Below are 14,951 nucleotides of genomic sequence, written 5' to 3'. Positions count from 1 at the left end.
ATCATTCAGCGAGTTACAGAGTAATTGTGAGGGGACAACCGGAGGAGAAGTTCTATCATCATTACACAACTCAGTCACAATCCTGAAAATTTATTTCGACTTATTAGACGCATTTAATATTTTAGTAGAGAAATAGGCGGTCTTGTGGGTGTGCAGTGTTTTTTGATAGGCTTTCCGGATTGAACAATATACAATCCTTGCTTGGGGGCAATAATTAATTCGCCAGATTCTCTCTTGCTGCCTCACTTCTAATTTTAATTTCCTCAACTCCGGAGTGAAAATTGGAACAAACAAGTTTATCTTTGCAAGAGACAAGAAAGGCCCTTATTACAAGTTCATGGCTAAATCCCAATCAATTCACAAGAAACTCTGTGAGCACAACAGCTAGAGCCACTAACATACTGATAAAAACAGGAAGCTATCTTTTCCAACTCTTTTCATACTAATCATCTAAATCATTTCCATATGATACATTTAATATGCATCTCATTTGGTTTTGTGCGGAACAGCTCATTTTCAGGAGAGCAGGAACCTGCATGTCTCCATCCATTTCAAAACTTTAAATGAGACTCATACTGTTTAGACTGTTGTATTTGCTCTTATTTACCAGAACATGACAGTTCAGGATGCAATTTAGTATCTTATATCTTAACTTTGAAAGATACATTGCAGCAATCAAGTCTGTACATGAGGCATACATGCAACCACACATGCACTCACATTGCATGCACACACAAATGAAAACATGAGCACGGCAAACTGCCGTGGAAGATAAGGGCATACACACATAAACTCGAACAAACAAAACAAAAGCATACAGGTGCCCAAACACATGCACATCCACATAATGCATTCCCTCACAAATGCAACCACAAACAGGCACACATGCAAACACACAGAAACGTGCCATGAAAAACAAAGGTACACGCACTGAAGCTTACAGAAAGAAGCAGAGGCAGGTATTTGCAGCCCTGCCAAGTGCCACGCAGTACGCGTGATCCTAAGGCATTTGAAGGCAAGTGCTCGCATCACCGCATTAAAAATAATCATAACGCATTATAGAGCTTCCTCAGTGTCAAGCAGGAGCCCTGTAATATATTAATTCACAGTGTCTGTCTGAGCAAAGTTGGCAGCCCTTGTTTGCGGTGCTCGCAGCTTGGGGGAAGACTCAACTGCGCTGCGCTCTGGATACATTTTACTTGGTCCCAACATTCTGATTCACGTGACCCAACTTCATGAGATTGACTGTAAGGATCTGTCCAATGATTGTGCAGTCAAAAGGCGGGCTGCAGGGGGCAAGCTGGCAGAACTGGCCTGAGGAGTTCGAGGTGCTCACTGTTATTTGCTCAGCCCTCTTTCCTTCAGGTCCCATGACTGTTCTGACTGCGAGCAGTGACGCAGCACCAGCCGAGCCCGCACAACAAATAACTGTGCAGCAGGGACTGTGGTTCAGTGTGGCCCTTGAGGTAATCAGTGTCAGGGACAGTTCTGTTTACATTTCACGTTTAACTAAATATTGTATTACCTTGAATGCGGACAGCAGCTTTCACCATTCCACATATGACCTGGGCTCCAGTCTGGCACTTAAATCGACATTACCTTTACACAAAATGAGTATTACCGCCCATTCCCCAAAGCTTTATTAAATGACACTAAATTATAGAAAAGAGTACTGACAAACTCAAGCAATCATCAGTCGAGGGGAGGTGAGGCGCGAGAGTGTAAATATGGGAACGAGGCAAGTGATCTTTAGTTCCTACACTGTTTATTATTTTATTTACCCCAACAAACACTGACTGAAGGAACTATGAATTATGTCACTATTACACGCAAGGTTGGCATTTAACAAACGGGAAGGTTCTTGTTTAGGTTATCGAGGGCTGTATTGTGATAACTTTACACCAGTGCAAAAACAACACAGTGTAGGAGAGTAGGATCTGCTTACTATGGTTACCCCCACTTTTTACTGTTGTTTCACTGTTTTTTTTACTTCAGTCTGGCTGGGGCCCTGCTAACCAGGACCCCAGCCTAGCTGCTTCCTCTCTAAAATGATTACATGTACATTAGGTACACTCCGGAATGGTTACAGGGTTACCCTTGTAAGTCCCCAGTATATGGTACCTTGGATACCAAGGGCATAGGTATCCCAGATGCCACCAGGGGCTGATGCATTTGTCATGCCAACCCTGGGAAGCCTTCCAAAATAGCACCACAGGTCTGCTACTACAGCCTGGGTAAGGTAGTGCATGAACCCCTTACTAAGATATAGGTTACCTATATCTACCTTTACTCACTGACACATATAAACCTATAAGTCACTCCTATCGCAGGCCTTATCACTCCTGAAGGCGGAGTGCTTGGTTTTGTGTGAGAGGGTGCCCATGCAGCTTTCGACATCCATTCTCTGAGGTTGTTCTGTGATGCAGCCAGACCATATACTCTTAAGTGCTTTATAACCTTGCGGTTAATGCTAACTTCGGAATGGCTGCATGGAAACATGTCGTGTTTGGTGTCAAACACTTTGGAATCCTACCCCCCCCCCGCCAGTCCTGGCAGCGGGGGTAGAATTCCACCCTTCTAGAAGGAGAAGACATGTACACACTTACCTAACCGGTAATAGTTTAAAAGAGCCCCAGCATCACAAGATGCATGCTGCAGCCACAGACTGCTGCTGCTGGACGAAACTCTGGCCGGGGAGGCCTGGACAATAGATTTCCTGTCACAAGGAGGTGTAACCACCTCCCAGACAGGCTTTAGTGTATTGGGGCTGGGTTGGTGCCTTCATAGAATGACACCAAGTGTTGGGGGCACACTTGGTGTCCTTGTGCATACCCCAGTTGACACCAGTTGTAGGGGCACTCAGCCCCTGCTCTGGCGTGAAACTGGACAAAGGGAAAGGGGTGTAACCACCCCCCTCCCTGGAACCTCCCATAGGTGGGTCCCTAGAGTATGTCCAACCCCCTAACATAGTATAAATATGGGATCCCAGTCCTTACGACTTCAGATTACACCTGGACGAAACTCTGCAACATATATCCTGGAACTTCGACATTCTACATCGACTAGAAGACAGAAGAATCTCCCTTGGGGTCAAGGAGCAACTCCCCTGTTCAAACAGGCACCAAAGAAGCATCTTGCCTGTCTGCATTTCCAAGGCTTCCACTGGAACCCGTTGGATTTTGGACTAAGGACACCGATTTCCAGACTTCGCCAGGCCGACACAAGATCCCAGCAAAGCTGAGACCCACTGCCCTCACGAGCGACGTGGGACAGGAACTCTTGGACACGTCATATTTGCAAGTGCATCGACTTCCCGAGCTTCCAGAAGCTGCGCATTGGGCTGCTTGTAATCCATGCCCGAGCACCATTTGCACCAAAGATTATGGGCCTACACTTCACGAGTGTTCCGCGAGCCTGCTTCGAGCATTTCCGCTTGAGGGCCACTCGCAATCCCTGGTCTGTCGACTGGTGGGTCCCCACGAATGTAACTCTCCTGTTTCTTTGGCTTCCCTGGTTGCACCAGATGTGCCCTGACTCCCCTTCAATGGGTGAGTCCCTCAGACCTTGTTGGTCAGACTTTGCTTTCAGCGTGGGTTGCTGTTGCCAAGGCTTGTTGGGTATGATCTGGAAACCGACACCGGAGCACTCTACATCCTTAGTGGGACAGCTCGAATCCAGTTACTGGTCATCCTCGACACCTCCTGGTCCTCGTGGCTGAACAGTCAAGCTACACCTTCTTCACTTGAAATCACCCGACATCGGTGGGCATCTGTTCATCGCCTTCCTGGTCACTGGCTAGTGACCCAAACGATGTCCCCTCTGCTTTCAGGTTCTTCAGATCTCCGATCCACCCTTGGATTTACCCAGACACTTTCCACTTGGTCGCCTGCAGCATTCTTCAGCAGCTTGCCATTGAAATCGACGATGAAACCCGACACAAAAAGTCACCTATGCACCCGGCTTCCCTGGGTGAGGTAACTCGAGTACTCCGGTGCTCCCGTGGGTGTTGACTCTAGAACCTCCTAGTTCTAAAGGGGGTCGCTCCAAGTCCTCTTCTAAGTGTCCTTAATCTGTAATTTTCCAATCGCGACTTTACGTCCTAGAATTTATTGGTGATTCGCGGCTGTGTTTAGACACTGCGCACGTCCCCCGTGGGTCCCCTGTGTCACTACCTTGGGTGGTTCATGGTGGCCCATGCGGTTCTAAAGGTGCTAGACCTTGTATCTATGTCAGTCGTGGTTCTTATACCACCTTCTAAATATATGGTTTGGTACGCCCCTAGGGCTCAACGTATATTGTGCTAATTTACTGTGTACAAAATAAGTTTACTGAATGTACTTTTACCTCTACCCTCATAAAGAGACTAGGGTGATGTGTTTAAAGTAAATACATATATTTTATATATATACCTGGTGTGGTCCTCCTTTCATTTGGTCATTCATGAGATTATAGACTGGTAAAACAAGCTGCTTTACATTCCTTCAGGACTTAGCCTGAAGGCTGCTCTCCACAGCTACCGTTAGGATAGATTTCTATATAGGTTGTCTTTAAACCTACCATCAATAAGGGTTGTTTGGACTGGTGCAAGGTGCCCACTAGAATAGTGGACAGCATATGCAAATTAGGGACCCCCAAACACCCCCAGGCATGCTGTAACAAGGATCTTCAACAGCGAACTTACTGTGCTATAGAAAGCGTGCCTGTGTCTGACTGTGTCAGGAACTTAAATAGATGGTGAACTGGAGCGCAGTGAAGCCTGATGAAACAATAATCAACAGCACTTCCAAGTTGTCTATTGCAGCTTATCGTCGTTGTTTTATTCAAGGCGCGCTTCCCTTGTGATTACTGCATGCAGGGTAGTTGGCTTCCTAGGAGGCGGGCGCAAGGTTTTATTTTCTTAGCTTGCCCGTCTCTGGCAGACTTCCGTTGGACAAGTCGACTATGAGGTAGGAGGCAGGTTTTAGTTTTCATTTTGGAGTCGACACGTGTATCGCGTCCCACCCACACTCTCAACATTCACCTATCCAGACCTTTGCATGTTGGCTCAGGGGGGGTACTCTTAACTGCCCCTCGCAGGTATATGAACATTATGATTCATCTGCTCATTTGTTGGAGCTCTGGGGGCGCACTACAAGTCATGCCGACGGTCATGCTGGGGTCTAGTTCCTGAAATTCGTGCCTTCAAGCATGTAAGAAAAGAATTTAGCGTATTCGACCATCATTCATTCGTATTCTGTCCCGCCTGGTTATGACCCTGAGCATTTCAAATCGCAGTACATATATTACGAAACCTCAGAGGCCTCCTGGAAAAATCGAGTTGTATTCTGTGCATAAGCAGGAGTCATCTTAATACAACAGCAAATGGTGAATAATTATGCATGGGGTATTGTTTCATTTTTCTTTTTTGTTTTGTTTTCAAAGAAAAGGTGCATTTAAACATTTGTGTCTGACGGACTACCGAAGTCTTTTCATCGTTTATATTTTGAATGGAGATTGTGAGGGTTCTGCACCATCAGGTTTAAGGTCATCATTTATTGATAATTTAGGCAGCAATCACTGCATTTTGGGCTTTCTACAATTGTGATTATCACTTTTCCTTTGCATTGTGCTTGATCTCATTTTCATGTAGTAAATATGGTGAATGGGCATAGTATAACTGAAGAGAGTCACGTATTTCTTAAATTCCTTGGCTCAGCATGCAGTCACATGTTTCTGGATTAACTCCACCGCATTTTAAAAATGATTATTTCCACCTGTGTTGTTTATGGCGAGTTTTCTGACTATCACTTTGCTTGGAGGATAACTTTGTTTGTATTAGGGATGGTATAATGGGCAGCTAAATTGCAGACATTGTCCTGAATATGCTGATTTCCACACTGGCTCTTCTCTCTACACATATCGTAAATCAAGCATTTGCTTATGTTTGGCTTACTTTCAGTTTTAATGGATGCTTTTACTCAGGCCACCACTCAGCAAGGGCGCATTGATTGGCAGATTAGCTTGCCGTCACTTTTTGCACCCCCCACCCCCGTTAGTGCAGTTTACTTCAATTACTTCTTAGAGTTTGTTGGTGCTCAAATGGGTGTAATTTCAGATATTTATGTTTCCCTGTATGTTTAATTGCTTGATTTTTGCTTGTGAAAAAGTGTCACTCATATTCGTTGAAATGTCACTCATAAATTCACTGAAATTATTAAAATGGCACACATTTATCGTGCTTCCTAAAATAACTCTTTAACCGGGATCGTAATACCTTAGCCAGCAGTTGGACTTTGCCCAGAAAAGAATTGTATTATGAGCTAATTTCAGCACCGTGAATTATTTCCTCTTCTGTCTCCAAGACGTAAGGGATTTATGGCTGTGTAAGAATCACCCGTCTGCAATGCGTGCATTTCTATCAGCAGCTCTGCTCGGCGCGCTGCTGGTTCTGCCTGCTGGATCCGAGGTTCTTTTCTCCTGGGGTGGGCGGGGCTACTGGGAGCTCGTCCGAGCTCTCCAATCGGCAGGACGTCCGGAATCTGCCGAAGCGAAGGGGATACACGATCCCGAGGGGATACCTGATATTACACAACACCTGTGGCATCCATATTCATTATACTTTAACATTTTAGATGCTTTCCCATGATTAACAATACTTTAGTATGATATGCAAAGCTGATGGGGTCTAGGAAGGAGGATGGCGACCCACTACCAAGTCGCCTTACTAACTAAAAAAACATTGGATGGTGACCCTTGGTTGCAAACCTGGTTCACACCCCCAGCTGCCCAGTAGATCCACAGGTTCGCAGCAAGAAAAAGAAAAACCCACCATCAAGGTGCTTACCGGACTTTTCCAAAATTATAATCATTTTTGAAGATGTCAGAGTCAGCCAGCCACAGCAGGATACAGGAAGAGTATCAATCTTATGGTAACAGATTTGGGGAGAAAAATCCAATATTAGGCAATCTCAAAAAGCGCCCGGAGCCAGCCAACGACAAGTCAAAAGAGGGCGTTTCCAAGAACAGGCAGTCTGAATTTGCCTTTCAAGTTCAAGTGAGGAAGCCTCCATCTGCCAGCCGCAAAAAATAAAACATCCCAAGCTTTTTTGTCTGTCTTTTTTTCTCTGCACTCCTGCTCTCCTTACTCTCCTTGTCCCTTGCTGGCATATAGCAGGGCATAACGTGGCCCAAGCCAGGAATCCGTGGGGCAGAGACGAAAGCAGGAACAAGGAAGCGGCGTCATGGCAACAATGCAAAGCCGCAGTGAGTTGTGGGATGCGGGGGCTGGAGCAGCTCACCTAGTGGCAGCGTGTGAGCATGTGTTCGCCTGCACCATCCCGTGTATCCATTGCTGAATTAAATAACGTATAAAGCTGTAACTGGGTAGTGAAATTTCAAACAAATTCTAAACATTAGAAAAATTAGATCTTTCTGGCCATACCTCTGACTCTGCCCACTGACCCAATCCTCGGTTATTCCTGCCGTCTGATACTCCTCCCACAGTTCCCTACTTGTTCCCCCCACTTCGACCACTAACTAGATGTGGTGGTGACCTGTGAGAGCACATATTTGGTATGTGATGAATAAATGATAGCAATGGCTCCCAGTTGTCCTCATTTTTTGTTCAAAATTTTAAAAATGTTTTGGCTGGTAAAACAAAAAAAACAGCACCAATGCTTAAACTTGCAGTTGCCATACTTGCTTTCTGCTCTGTCTCACTCATTACAGTTTGGGCACTGATATGTCAAGACGTATTATGGTTGGGAGTCCCTGTTTGATTTTATGTGTGTCTGTATCTGCAGATTCTGATTAGGGTCTGCCACATGTGCCCTCAAATGATAGATGAAATGTTTTGGTTGGAATTATTTGGCTGGTCTGCCTTATAACTGCGAAGGATGAAGCCTCCACTGCTGTGTTAATGTAACTCTTAAAATCGATTCCTAACTTATTTCGGCGCATCATGTCATTTTTTGTCAAAATGTTCTACTACAGCTGACACTTGGACTTTGTCGTGATCTCCACATTTTCTCAGACTAAGATAACACAGTTCCACACATTTCACCTCTGAACAAATGCATTAATGGGCTTTTGATGGAATTTGGCAGGTTTACAGTAGCATTCATTTCTACTCCAAAATGTGTTCAAATAAGATGCCTGGATAATTTCAGTTGAAAATGTGTCCCAGAGTCTGCTGTGTACATTTCCATTTCTGCAACGTAAACAAAATGTCACTTACGTTAACCATAGGAGTTCCTGTCAACCTTAAGTTTTCAGTTACAATCTGCGTGAGCATCAGCAATGTAGGATGATGGTAGTCAAAGCGGTGTCCAAGCACTATCGATATGATGATATTAGCGACAGCAAAGTTCATTATGTTCGTAACGTCAAAGGGCTTCCCTGGGGAATATTACAATCGCAATTATTATAAGATTCCATATTTAAATGACACCATGCTATGCATTTAATAATCCATACTGAATGTATTGCATAAACGCATTGCTCTTACACATTTTCTGTCCAGTGATCTACTTAATAATAAATCATTTATCTTTAATAAATAAAGGGGTTTGCATTGCGTTTGCACCACACAACACAGAGCATGTGTGACGCAAACCTTAAAATGCGAGTTATCATGCCACGCAAAGCCACTTTACATGGCCCTATGTGGCTTGATAAATTAGGAGTAACACAAAGCATTGCAAATCGCTGCGTTGATTTACGCTGCCCTGTGAAGGCGTTCCATGGCAGTTGAGTTGATGTTCTCACACAACTCCTATCGATTTTGATACATTCACAGATTTACCATCACTGGTACACCTGGGAATGTGTCAAAATGATGTACCTTCGAGGGAGATGTGTAAGTAGGAGAAATATCTTTATTTCTCCTCGTTACTTCCTTTTTCTATGTGGTCTGAATTCCGAAGTACACCTGGATAAGGAATATGCCTCTCAGGATTGTTTCAATGCAGGAAGGCTTCTCTAACAAAAACAATACTGATTGTAACACAGGCACCCTTGCACTATGGTGCAAGGGTGCCAGCATTGGTGTTAGGCAGTCCATTGTGCATCAGGGCTGCAGAAAGGACAGGACTCTGCCATATTGTAATAAATATGGCACATTCGTGCATACATACCAATGGTGTACCGTTACCTGTGCTTTTAACATTAACATGCACTGCAACTTGGATATCCGTTACCAAGTAGTAGGTCAAAGGCTGTATGCACAGGAATACAATCAAAATGGAGTTAAATTACATCCTCACCCAGCAGCTAACTTCCAAGTAAAGCCAAGGGAATAGGGGGCTTGGTTATCTTGGGATATCTGCTTTTGGGAAGCTTGTGATACCCCAGTCTTCAAACTGCAGGGAAAAGAGGGCAGCAACTGTGTGCCTGGGCTGTTTAGGAACTATTCAAGAGTGACTTGAGAGTCACACATTGGAGCAGATGGTCTCTTTCGTTGGTACATCTGCATTGGTTGTAATGCTCATTCCATGCAGCTCTGACTTCAAACCCATCACACATGGAGTACACCAAGGTTTACTGAGGAATCCCACACTTTTTACTATTTGCATAGACTCCCTACCTGTATTAAGATGGATTTGATTCCTTTTCTTTATGCTGACCATAGTCATCTCTATCTCTGACTGGACAGAGACTTATTTAATTCTCAGCAATAATGTAGGAGTCTTATGTGTGCGACACTGGCATCCTGCACTTAAATAGATGCTTATTTTCGATAATTACAGCTAATGTCGACCTGCTGGTGGCCAGATGATTTTGGCCCTGCACCACTTCCTGCTATTCATTGTATACCCAGGTTTTTATTTTTGATACAGCTCTCTTTTTCAACACCCAGATGTCAAAACCGAAAAACACTTGTTTCATACTACTGAAAATGATGCTAAACATCCGAAGTCATTTACCCTCTCTTTATTAGAAAACAGCAGTCCAGTCTGCCTTTCAGGGCTGGACTGGCCATAGCGGGCACCGGGCAATCCCCCAGTGCACCACACGGGTGGGGGCTGGTTTTGGGCCCCTGGGGGCCGTTTTTGTTACAGGGCCGTTTTTGCAGCATAGCTGCAAAATCGGCCCTGTAGCAAAATCGGCGGAAAACCGGCCCTGGCAAAGAGCTCGGCCGCACCCCCAACCCTCGGGGGGGAGGAGGAGGGGGCCGGCCGAGCACTTTGTCAGGGCCGCTTTTTGTTCCCAGTCCGGCCCTGCTGCCATTCTTACTAGACTGGAGAATGGTCACTCACTGAGGCATATTTACCGACACCTAGCACCACCAGAATGTCATGGGTTTTGACGCTCCAGTGGCGCTCATGCTAACCCATATTTACAAGGCCACGTTAGCCACTTTGTGTGGCTTAACGCAGCCTTGTAAATATGGCCCTCTGCAATGCAATTTTCTGTAGCAAAAAGACGTGCAATGGGTGTTGCTGTGGGTTTTCCCAGCAACCCAAATGGGTTTTTGACACTGCTCCGGATTTACAAGGATCTGTAGATCTGAGGCAGCGCCCTAAAAACTAATGCCTTCCAAAAGGAGGCATTAATGTGTTGCAACAAAGAGAAATACTTTTATTTCTCCTCGTTTGTTGCTCTTTCTATGTGTGCTGTATTCTGCAGCACACATAGAAGGAGGAAAACACCATTAATTATTGTTTTTTTGCCTGAGCAGGCGCTTGGCAGCTTTTTTAGCATCGGCGCAGGGGTGAACATAAGGATGCGCGGTATTATTGTTAATATGGAGCATCCCTGCATTATGAAAATGATCAAGCTCAGTGTAGCAAAATTGCTTTTGGCGCAGCACAATGCCATTTTCAGGTAAATATGGCCCACTCTTCCTACCCCACTCTCAACAGCTTATAAATTGTCTTCAAATAGTTCGACTAGCAGAAGCACATCTGATCCTCATATCAGCAAGTCAACCCCTGTGTCTGTGCTAGAAAAGCACTGCATCAGCTTGCCCCCTGTATCTTTGGAGTTTGTTATGCAGACCTTCCTGTCAAGGAGCTTTACATTGACTCAGCTATCCTACTCATTGTCCGTAAATAAAATGAATCCTCATGGCCACTCAAGACTTTTCCTATTCTATAGCACAAGATTGGAATTGCATGGAGTGGCTTGTGTTGCTCACTGTGCTGTGCTACCTACACAACAAAAGGAAACAATTTCTCATCTCTACAGAGGCTTGCAGTATGGTGCTGATGTACTGTGCTGTCACAGAATTACCTGCACCCATTCTCCATGGAAACAAACTGGGAAGATGGCATAGCAAGCTCTGTCAGGGCCATGGACAAAACTGCTGTAAGAGACCATGGTTATTCAATGATGCCTAAAATGAATGGATAGGGAGGGGGATCCCCATAGTGCAGTAGAAAAGTTGAAAAATACCAAGATCTCAATATACCAGGGGCGGCTCCTCCGTTAAGGCGGAGGAGTGTCACCCCACTAAAAAATTGCCTCCAGAGATGGAAAAATAAAATGTTAAAAAAGTAAATGTATTACCATTTAATATTCCAGAATCCCATCCTGAACTGAGCACCTGGCTGGAGGGAGAGGCTTTCTGCTGCTGCCAGTCAGGCAGCAGCAGAATGCAGTGATCAGCAAGGCACGTTAAGTTTGAAAATGTGCAAGTCTTTTTGATCGACCGTCTTATGATGGCCAGCCTGAAATGCACATTTTAAACCTTTCTAACCCAGCTGTCTAAGACAGCTTGGTTAGAGACAGCATAAGACTCCAGTGTCCTAGGGAGCAGCGAGAGTGGCTGCACCCTCATTTCCTGGCTCTGCTCTCATGCAGCATGACAGCAGCACCAGGATTGGTTACTGCAGTTTTCTGGAGCCTGCCAGCCTGGAGAGAAGACCCGAGCAAAGAGGACGTCATGCCAGGAAGGTAAGTTGAATGATTTTTTTTGTACTTATTTTTTTACTTTTGTCCCCCCACCTCACCACCTTCCTTATGTGCCTGCAGCCATTGAAATATACCGGAGTGGCAAGAAGACTGAAAAAAGAACGAGGATGGAAGTCATTGATCTGGAGGAGCAAAGTGAGATTCATGACAATGCCGACATTCATGAGCAATGGGCTGACCCAAAGCACACTCTGTAAATATGTACTGTATTGAAAACAATAAGTTAGACCAAAAGACAGCTACATCTTTCTATAGCCATGGTCTAAAATGTGTTTACTGACATTCCTCAGCAGTTGAAGGCACTCATATTAAGTTACTCATTATTCCTATTTGGAAGCAAAGAAGTTTGTGACTATTAATTGCACATCAAGGACGTTTTACCTGTATAAATTGCAGTAAGAAATACTGGCAGCAATTTGTATGTGCGAATGGCACACACTACGGGCCTGATTCACAGAACTAACTTAAGATAAAATCCTAACCTTAGTACCATTTTGGTATTCACAGAAGGCACTAACTCATTTTTGTATTCACAGAAGTTAGGAGTCCTAACTTTAGGACTCCTAAATGCCTTCTGTGAATACCAAAAGTCTTAAAAGTTAAAGATTTTTCTCAGTTTAGGAATAGTAAAGTTATGACTCTTTACTTTAGGACTCCTAAATGCCTTCTGTGAATACGGAAAGTCTTAAAGTTAGGATTTTTCTCAGTTTAGGAGTCCTAAAGTTAGGAGTCCTAACTTTACTACTCCTAAACTGAAATAAATTCTAACTTTAAGACTTTCGGTATTCACAGAAAGCATTTAGGAGTCCTAAAGTTAGGACTGCTAACTTCTGTGAATACTGAAATGAGTAAGTACCTTCTGTGAATACCAAAATGAGTAAGTGCCTTCTGTGAATACCAAAATGGTAGTAAGTTTAGGATTTTGTCCTAAGTTAGTTCTGTGAATCGGGCCCTACAATTTAGCACATGTCCGACACCTGGAACAATCCACAAATTGTGCACCTTGCAAATACTACTGACCACAGCACGGGAATTAATGGACAGATAATTAGCACTGTGGAGAGTGCATACGTAAGAATTATTCCTTGAGATGGTCATTTAGAACATGTTGGACAGATCTCAATAGGAAATGAAATTTATAACAATGTGATCAGCAGTTTTCCGTTTGAACGTAGAAAGGTTTGCAGAAGATCCAACAGCACCAAGGGCCAGATTTACTAAAAAGCTGTGCTGCGTTCTTTGACAGGAAAAATGCAGGAATGTGGCATATCTACTAAGATATGCCACACTCCTGCCTATCCCTGCGCAAGCTACCACCAAAGCAGGCACCTTTGCACCAGGGTGCAAGTAAACCTAGGTTGCAGTCAGGATGTTTTTGTGCAGGAAGGGAAGCCTTCCTGTACAAAAACAATCCCCAGAGGCATATTTCTCTTTCTATGTGTTCTGCAGAAGCCATGACACGTAGAAAGAGGAAGTAATAAGGAGAATTACACATTTTTCTCCTCCTTATGCCTCACCTGGGCTGTGACTGTGTGGCATTTTGACTCATTCTGGGTTTAATAATGTTAGTAAAACTGGAAATTCACCAGAAATCCAAGATTCACCTATGAATCACCTTCCCAGTGCAAAATAACACAAAGCAGCGATTTGTGCTGCCTTGAATTACTGCAGATATGCTATGCCACACACACAAGGTGGCTCTGTGTGGCATAGTAAATCTGACTCAAGGGCTTGCCTAGCCTTGAGAGATGCAATGGCAATGTAAGCCCTTGATACATCTGGCCACAAGTTTGGTTACATTTTGACACCAATCCCTTATAGTAGAATCCAACAATGGCCAGCCTTTAAAGACTTATGTCTCCCCGATCTCACTGACCAAGGAAACTCCAAGAAAGACACGTTCGATGAAGATGGTGTTTGACCATAGTCCTTCATCAAAGCTCTTTCTCGGAATGCTCTTGAAGATGCTTTGGTGCATTATTAATTGCATGCAGAATATTAATCTATACTCGAATTGACACGTGTATACTACTATAATGCTATGGCTTTTTATTAGAAATGGATTCCTGGTTGGCTGAGGTATGCACCCAGGCCTTGCAGGAACCACCAGTCTAGTCAGGGTGACCTAGACATACACTAAAAGATAACCTGTGTTCACCATCTGGTAGCTTGGCACAGAGCAGTCGGGCTTTTCTAAAGCGGCAATATGTTAAGTATTTGTGCAACACACACACAGTAACACAATCAATACACCACAAAAATACTCCACATCGTTTTTGAAAAATCGAGAACATTTATCTGAGCAACATAAGACCAAAATAACTAAAATCCAACCCATAGAAGTTTAAGATTAAAAGTAAAAAAAAGTGCATTGAAGTCATTAGCCGTCTCAAAAGGTTACTTGAGGCCATGAGGGATCAGTACAAATCAAAAGTTCAGGCCGACCGCAATGGAGGGCAGGCAGACTAGAGGACCCACGCTGGCCTGCTGAGAAAGTATGTTGGATGGGGCAAATCGTCAATGCTGAGGGTCTGATGCATCAATCTTTTCAAGTCACTGCGTCATTGTCGAGCTTTGCTGAGGTGAAGGCAATGCATCACCGTCGAGCAATACAGAGCCTTATGGTCAGGCCATGCAGGCTGTAGGACTACTGTCATTGAACAGCCTCTTCATCAGCGTCCGACTAGCGCAGTGGTAAGGATGCATCAGTTTTGTATGAAATCAGCTGCAGAACCCACTTCTGAGGCCCAGAACTTGAAGATGGCACCACAGAAAAGTGTATGATACAGCAGGCCTTCTGGCAGAGCTTCAGTTCAAGATCCAGAAGTGTCTGATTTTAGGGGTCAGAGATCCAGTACTTATAGCCAAAGTTGCCTCTGATGTAGGGGTGACTTCATAGCGGCTCTCTAAAGTGGACAAGGGTCCCTTCATCCCAGACCCGTCTTTCATGCAATCTGTGGGGGGTTAAATCAGTGCTTTGCATGTGGACAGGACACTACCTATCAAAGTGTGTCACCCCTCCCATTCCTCTCTGCCCAGGAAGACTCATCTGAGTGCTA

General features: G+C 44.3%; 1 protein-coding gene across 2 annotated transcripts in view; it reads right to left on the bottom strand.

Moving 5' to 3' along the window:
- Positions 1–14,951, bottom strand: part of LOC144762422 (cytochrome P450 2K1-like) — a 579,377-nt gene that overhangs the window by 409,392 nt on the left and 155,034 nt on the right. For both annotated transcript variants that reach the window (XM_078647602.1, XM_078647603.1), the window contains exon 4: positions 8,216–8,376. In XM_078647602.1, coding sequence (XP_078503728.1) covers positions 8,216–8,376 — 161 coding nt within the window. The remainder of the gene's footprint in view (positions 1–8,215; positions 8,377–14,951) is intronic.

Source organism: Lissotriton helveticus, chromosome 6 (genome assembly GCF_964261635.1).
Source record: "Lissotriton helveticus chromosome 6, aLisHel1.1, whole genome shotgun sequence".
NCBI lineage: Eukaryota > Metazoa > Chordata > Amphibia > Caudata > Salamandridae > Lissotriton > Lissotriton helveticus.
Note: the sequence above shows the minus strand (reverse complement) of the source record. Positions and strands in the feature narration are given on the sequence as shown.